This window comes from Hevea brasiliensis, chromosome 1, assembly GCF_030052815.1.
Source record: "Hevea brasiliensis isolate MT/VB/25A 57/8 chromosome 1, ASM3005281v1, whole genome shotgun sequence".
Classification (NCBI taxonomy): Eukaryota; Viridiplantae; Streptophyta; class Magnoliopsida; order Malpighiales; family Euphorbiaceae; genus Hevea; species Hevea brasiliensis.
In genome coordinates, this window is record NC_079493.1 from 16,276,337 (window position 1) to 16,283,687 (window position 7,351).

Below are 7,351 nucleotides of genomic sequence, written 5' to 3' on the forward strand. Positions count from 1 at the left end.
TTAATCATCTTTACTTGTAGTTAAATTTTTTATTTAATCATATTTGTATTTTATTTCTGAAATTCTACTTTTATATAAAAATATAGATGAGAGATAATTTATGTATAAAAATTTAGATATTTAATTAAAATTTGAAAATATTTATATTGAAAAATTAATGATAATAATACATGAATAATCAAAATATTAGTTATAATTGTATTCGATATATAATTATAATGAAATAAAATATTAAAAAGTTTAAAAAAAATTAAATAAGAAATTTATTAAAAAAATAGTTATTAAATAAATATTAATTAAATATATTTAAATAAATAAATTTTGAGAATGATAACTAATAACTTTTAAAAGAAATAATAAAAAAAAACAGAGTAAATTAAAAAAAATATTTGAGAACACTTAGATAAAATAAAAGTACTTAGTGAGAGGAGAGCAGCTGATATGTATCAAATAACTCATATGATATATTATATATGAATAAATAAATAAAATTTATTTAAATAAAAGTTTAATTTTATAATTAAATATTATTTAATTGAGAAATGGAAATAAAATCATTTAAATTCAATTTTTATAATAGTAAAATATTTCTCATTTATTTGGCCTCTTCAATTCAATGGTCATAAGTTAGCCATAATGATAATAATAATAATAAGCATTAATTAATATTAAGAAAGTGAAATAAAAAGATATTAAATAGTTAACATAAAATTAATACATACTAATTATAAATAACTCAAATTTCTATATTTTATTTTTATAATTTTTTATGTAGACTATACTTTGTGTCTCTCAAATTTTTTAACAAAGATTTCATAATAAAAATAATAAAAAATACAACAATATAATAAAAATATCTATTAAAGATATGAAATAATTTAAGGTTAATTAAATTATATAATAGTTGATTATGAGATCATAAATTTATAGCTAATTTTTTTTAAATTAATAGTCATTATTGACTTATTATTATTATTATTATTATTGATGACACGTGATAAATTTTTTAAGAAAAATACTACGCAATTATTTCTTAGAAATACAACTCTACTTTTTGTATATATATTGATTGGGCTTATTATTTGATGAACTATGTGTGAATGCGGTTTTCACTTTTACATTAATTTTTTTTTTATATAAATTAAAGTTATTTTTAAATTTATAAATATAACATAATATAACATAATTAAGAAGAAATTCGTAGTTTAAATTATTTTTTCTGCCACCTTCACAACTAATTGAAAGAATGATTATGGGGACCAACAACATTCTAATTGAAATAAATTAGTATTCAAATTATTTTAATAAAATAATTTCTTAATGATCACAATGTGATTTAGCTAGTATATCAATAAGTAAATTGGCCATGTAAATAATAGTCTCCTCTCTTCTTTTTTCCTTGTGAATTTTTGTTGCATTTTTAAATATTTTATTTTAAATTTGGATAATTTCTCTCTCATTATAGTTTTTATTCTTTTAAATAAATAGTTACTATTAAATATTTTTAAACATGATAAGTTAGACTAGCACAAAACTAATGTTATATAATATACACATGATTTATAAAAGTGCTAAATACTTAGACTCTCTTTTTTTTCATGAGAAATAATTTGTATATAAAAAATATTTTTTATGAAAAATATTTTGAAAAAATTTTTTTTATGAAAATATTTTTTATTATTTGATTACTATGTTAATGTAATGATATATATTTATATTATATATGTATAAGTTTTTTTTATATTTTAATAAAATTATCATAAAGTAGAAAATGACTTAATTTTTTTCTCCTTGACTATAAAAATATTTTCTATTGATCCATTTTCCTAAGTATCACAAATATTAAAAAATATGAAAAAATATTTTATAGAAAAATATTTTTTGTGAAACAAATATAACCTTAATGAAATATTTTTATATATAATAGATATATAAATATATTTTTTTAAATATAAAATTTAAATTAAAAATTATTTTATTTATCAAACAAACTTTCAGAGACTATATATATTAAAACTGTGTATGAATGTTTTTTAATAAATTTTTTCTTCAATTTTTGTATTAAAGTAAACTTTTAAAATATATGAAATCACATAAAAAAATAATAAAATTTTTCTAATACTTCTTTGACGAGGAGGGAATTGGTAATAGGGCCTGTTTATCTGAACCAGGCTATGAAATAAATGAACATCATGTCATCAAACCTTGTGATTGAATAGCATTACTAATCATATAAGGTTTAATATGAATTATTTAGCATATATATTTTTTAATCTAATTTTAATTAAATTTTCATGATTCTAAATTCAATTTTAATATTATTGAGTTAAAAATATTTATTCATAATTAAAAAAATTATAAAATATATTGTATAAAATATTTTCATTCTAAACTATTATACTTAAAATTAATAATAAATTTACCAAGTTTTTAATTCAATCTATATTATTCATTGATTTATTAAAAATTAATAAAAAATATTTTATAATAAAGTAAATAAATATGATTTATTATATAAATATTTATATTTTAAATATAATTTAAAAGTCTTTTAGTTAAAATATTTAAAAATGTAGAGGAGCTATGGGGCTTGGGGGCATGGCGTCTCCTAATCCCCATGTAGCTCTGCACTAGGCAAGGGTATCTTATAATTAGATTATAATTAGAAATCAGATAAGGAAGAAAGAGTGGGTTTACGTTTACCGTGTTCACTGAAGTAGATGATGAAGATGGAGGCGAGATCTTCTCCTCGCTGGCGGCCACCGTAGAGTTGATTTCATCAGTCATCTTTAAGAATTCGAAAATACCAAGCAATGATGAGGATGAAATTCACACCCAAAAGTCAAGAGGTCAACTTAAATTTGTTTCATTTTCCGAATTCCAAGTGGACCTTCTTCATTTGCAGGCTAATTTTTCTCAAGTTCTTGCACCCATTCACAATCCGTTGATTTCTTTCAATGTTTTCTTCCAATGTCTTAGAATTATTTAATAAAAATGCCTTTATTTATTTATTTACTTATTTTAATTTGATTGCACCGTAATTAAATTTAAAGTTTGGGCTCAATTAATTAATTGAATTTAGACTTAAAATTAATTAAAAGTCCATATGCAGTCTGGCCCATGACCTGAATTGAAGACCCAAATTCAAGACCCATGATCTAAGTTCTTAACCCATTTGCGCAAAAATTTAAGATCCATACTTGCCCTTGTTAGGCGTCGGGAACTAGTTTTTTATTTTGATTCATCCCCAAACTAACACCGTATTACGAGAAGTCTTAGCACTATTATAATAATTGTCAAACTCCAATTTATTAGATAATATTGAGTATTGTCCGTTTTGGCTCATTTAAACTCATGAAAGCGCTACTTAGAATAAGGGGTCCTTCCTATTATTGGTATTTTAACCTCCTTTTCCATTTTCAATGTGCGACTCGTTCATTCCTACTCCCTTTTTTTGCCTAAAAAATTGCCAGCGGAGTCCTACTTCCACTCTTGCCCTCGTCGATTATTAGGGTGTTAGACAGTTATAACATGGAGCACTTATAAAGTTATGACCATGCATTAGTGGAGCAGAGTAGTTAACAAGATGTAGCTAGTAGCTTTACGAGCAGTTAAAGCAACTAAGAAACGTGGTGGAAATTGCAGAACATAATTTACATTTTCTTGTCAAATGATCTTTAATTTTTTGCCAATACATATTTGCAATTTTAATTTAGTCAATCTCACTTTTAATTCCCCTTTATAGTCTTTATATTTCAATAGCAATTATTTACTTTTCCAGAAATCAAGCAATCGTTAATTTTCAAGTGCAGTCATTTACTTTTCCAGCAATCAAATAATCTTTAATTTTCAATTATAATAATTTACTTTTTAGCTATCAGGCTTTTAATTTACAAAAGCAATCCTTTAATTTTCCTGCACAAGCACTTACTTCACATTCCAATAAGCAATTAACTTTCAAATTCAGCAAACTGAGTCATTATAGACATAATCTTGACAAAGCTTCTCCTAGTAAACTCAAGAAATCTTAGGAAAATTGAGTATTTATTTTCCAACTACACAGTCGAATGTCAGCTTCACAAATACAAAATGCAAAAATTATAAATGCATAGATTCTTTTGGTTTTCTAATTCACGTGCACTCTCTCTCTTCCATCAAGTTAACATCGATCTTGTATCTACACCATTGTTGCTAGATCTTCTTGAGTTGCTCCTAGCATTGGTGAAGCCAAAGTCTTGCTTTGGTTGCTAGGTAATGTAGATGATGGACACGCATTCTTCCTCCCTTTGATTTCTCTATAGAGATTGGAGAGAGCCAAAAAAGCAAGAAACCCAAAATAACTTGCAATGGCCATAAGAAGAAAGGTTGATATGAAAACAATGGTTAAACCAATAGTATCTTCATAAGAATCTATAGGAGTTCCATCTACAGCTACCCATATCAATATACCAGCAATACAAACACATATAATAACCATGACAGCATTGAAAATAAATGACTCCCTTGGCTTCACATTTAAACCTGTTCAAGTAAGGCAAGTCCAATTTAAAATGTTAAGAGTAAAATATAACAAAGAAATTAATAAATTTATAACAAAAAAAAATTATAAAGATGGAACCATATTATAGGTTAGTGGGATTTAGGAATATTGAATACCTTGGTGTTTATTGCCACTAGGCAATGAATTGTGCTCATCGGATGATCTATTACGTTGTTTCCTTGATTTTGCTAGTGCCACAGTGAAGGGGGAAAAAAATTTAGTCAAAAATAGGACTTTTAATAAAAAAATTTAATTATATTATGAATTTAATTAATTTAAAATAAAAAAATCTTAATTAATTTAAAATAATTTCATACATTAAAAAAAATATTATTTTTTTAATGAAATATTATTAAAGATAAATACTGTTCGATTTGGGTGGAATAAATCAAAATAAATTATCTTAATTTAATAATTTATGAATCTAAGATTATAAGTCCAATCAACAACTATTATTATGCGAATAATAATATTAGATTTAAAAATTCTCCCAAAAAATTCTAACAGAATATGCAACTTCAAATCGCAATTGAAATTAAAATTAATTGTTCTTCTTCCTTTTAAATTTGTTATTGGGATATCATATAAATAGAAAATCATATAAGGAAGAAAAGAATGGGTTTACATTTACCTTCTGTGTTCACTGAAGTAGATGAGGACAATGGAGCTGCAATCTTCTTGTCGCCGGCAGCCACCGTGGAGTTGAGTTCATCAGTCATCTTGTAGAATTCGAAAATTCTAAGCGAAGATGAGAACGAAAATCATAGCAATAAATAGGCCCTGCCCAAAGAGTCAACGAAACTTTAAATTTGTTTCTTTTTCCAAATTCCAAGTGGAGCTTGTTCATTTGTAGCCTACTTTTCTCAAGTCCTTGCACCAATTTATAATCCGTTGATTTTCAAAGTCATCTTTCAACGTTTTAGAATTATTTACAATTTTTCCTTTGCATTTTTACATTAGAAGATAATGAGGTGATTTTAATGAGATTAGACTTTCATTGTGTAATTATTTTAAAAATATTGAAAAATTATTATTTAATTTTTATATTTTAATAAAATTAATTATTTAATTTTTTATTTTAAAAATTATATTATTTAATTACTCTACCATTAATTATTTAGTATTTTCTGTTATTTTGAAGTAAATTTTTTTTTCTTAATTTAACTATTTAATTCATGCAATTTGAGTAATACAATTATTTAGTCTCCTAAAATTTTATATATATTAACTTTTTAATCTCAATAATTTGAATAATATAACCATTTTATTTTTTTTAAATTTAATTAATTTTTTTAATGTTTAGTTCCGCTTATATTTTAACCAATCCACTTACACAAAAAATTATTTGAAGAAAAAATTTTCCAATAAAACTTCAAAAATATACAATTTAAACTTAGATGGAATATTATTTTTTATTATAATTTTAATCAATAGTTAGTTAATTAGAATTGCAATTAAAAATTTATAATTAATTAGGATAATTTACTAAAATTAAAAGGTTAGACAAAATTATAAGGGTGTGGTTCTCCATAAATTATAAGGTTAGTCCTTGCACCCTCTCTTATATATATATATATATATATAACGGCTGATTTTTTAATGAGATTTTAGACTTTATTTTTAATTTTGTAATTATTTTAAATATTTTCATTAAAATTATTATTTAATTTTGAAGTTTGATAAAATTAATTAGTCAATTATTTTATTTTTAATTAAATTAATTAATTCCTAGCATTATTCATTTGTACAAAAAATTATTTTCAGGAAAAATTTTCCAATAAAAAATGCACAATTTAAAATTAAATGAGATGTTATTGTTCATCATAATTTTAACTAATAATAAATTAGTTAGAATTGCATTTAAAATTTATAATTAGGATAATATTAGTAAAATTAAAAGGTTAGAGAATATCGTAAAGGAATGGTTCTACATAAATCTCATCAACACTCCACAAAACTGTATTAATATATTGTAATGATTGCCTTAAACTTGGCTTTATACTTTGGGAAAAAATGCCACTTATTAAATGAGTACCATTAGACAGTCTATAAGTTGGAATCCATAAAAATATGGTGATCTCATTCAGAGTGTGAGAAGGCAGTACAAATGGGTTGGGCAAAAGTTGGAACCTGTGGAAATATTGAAACCAGGCTTATGACTTGTGGAGTTCATTTGAAGGATTGGGAGAGGCAAAGTTTTGGAAATGTGAAGACGAGATTGAATCTTATCTCGCAACTGGTTGAATATTAAAAAAACAGACAAAAACTAATGAGATTATAGCTGAGCTTCGGGTTGCAAAGAATATCTAAATTGGTTACTAAAAGCTGAGGAGGCTATGTGGATGCAAAGGTCTTGTGTCCAGTGGTTGCAAGAAGGTGATAGAAACACTAGTTTTTTTCTATCAGAAACCAAACCAGCAGAAAATTAGAAATCAAATTGAAGGGATTTTGCGTATTTATTGCTGTTGGACACATGACGGACATGAAATTGAGCAGGTTTTCCTCACCTACTTCCAGGATCTAATTTAGAAATGACAATAATGTTAGAGGAGGTGGAAAGCAGAGTGTTGATGGATATGAATGATCAACTTACAAAGCCATTTACAGCTGAGGAGGTGCTTCTTGCTTTGAAACAAATGCATCCTACTAAGGTCCCTGGGCCACTTGGTATGCCCCAACTTTTTGATAAAAAAATTTTGGCATTTGATAGGTTTAGATGTTCTTAAAATTGTATTAGATGTGCTCAATAATTTACAAGATCCTACAACCATCAATAAGACATTTATAGTATTGATCCTTAAAACCCATAAA

At 24.5% G+C, this 7,351-nt stretch overlaps 1 protein-coding gene across 1 annotated transcript; it reads right to left on the minus strand.

The window, feature by feature from the left end:
- Positions 1-3,943: 3,943 nt before the first annotated feature.
- Positions 3,944-5,325, minus strand: LOC110651336 (uncharacterized). Its single transcript, XM_021806637.2, has 3 exons — positions 5,172-5,325; positions 4,657-4,728; positions 3,944-4,521 (listed from the first exon to the last, which is right to left on the minus strand). The coding sequence occupies exons 1-3, from the start codon at positions 5,257-5,259 to the stop codon at positions 4,178-4,180; spliced, it is 504 nt and encodes a 167-aa protein (XP_021662329.2). The 5' UTR covers positions 5,260-5,325; the 3' UTR covers positions 3,944-4,177.
- Positions 5,326-7,351: the final 2,026 nt, after the last annotated feature.

Excerpts from the sequence above, each read along its gene's own strand:
- LOC110651336 (XM_021806637.2), bottom strand. The coding sequence starts at position 5,259 with ATGACTGATGAACTCAACTCCACGGTGGCTGCCGGCGACAAGAAGATT. Across the intron at positions 4,729-5,171 it reads TACTTCAGTGAACACAGAAG|CAAAATCAAGGAAACAACGT; the intron begins GTAAATGTAAAC and ends CTGTGGCACTAG. Across the intron at positions 4,522-4,656 it reads TAGTGGCAATAAACACCAAG|GTTTAAATGTGAAGCCAAGG; the intron begins GTATTCAATATT and ends TTACTTGAACAG.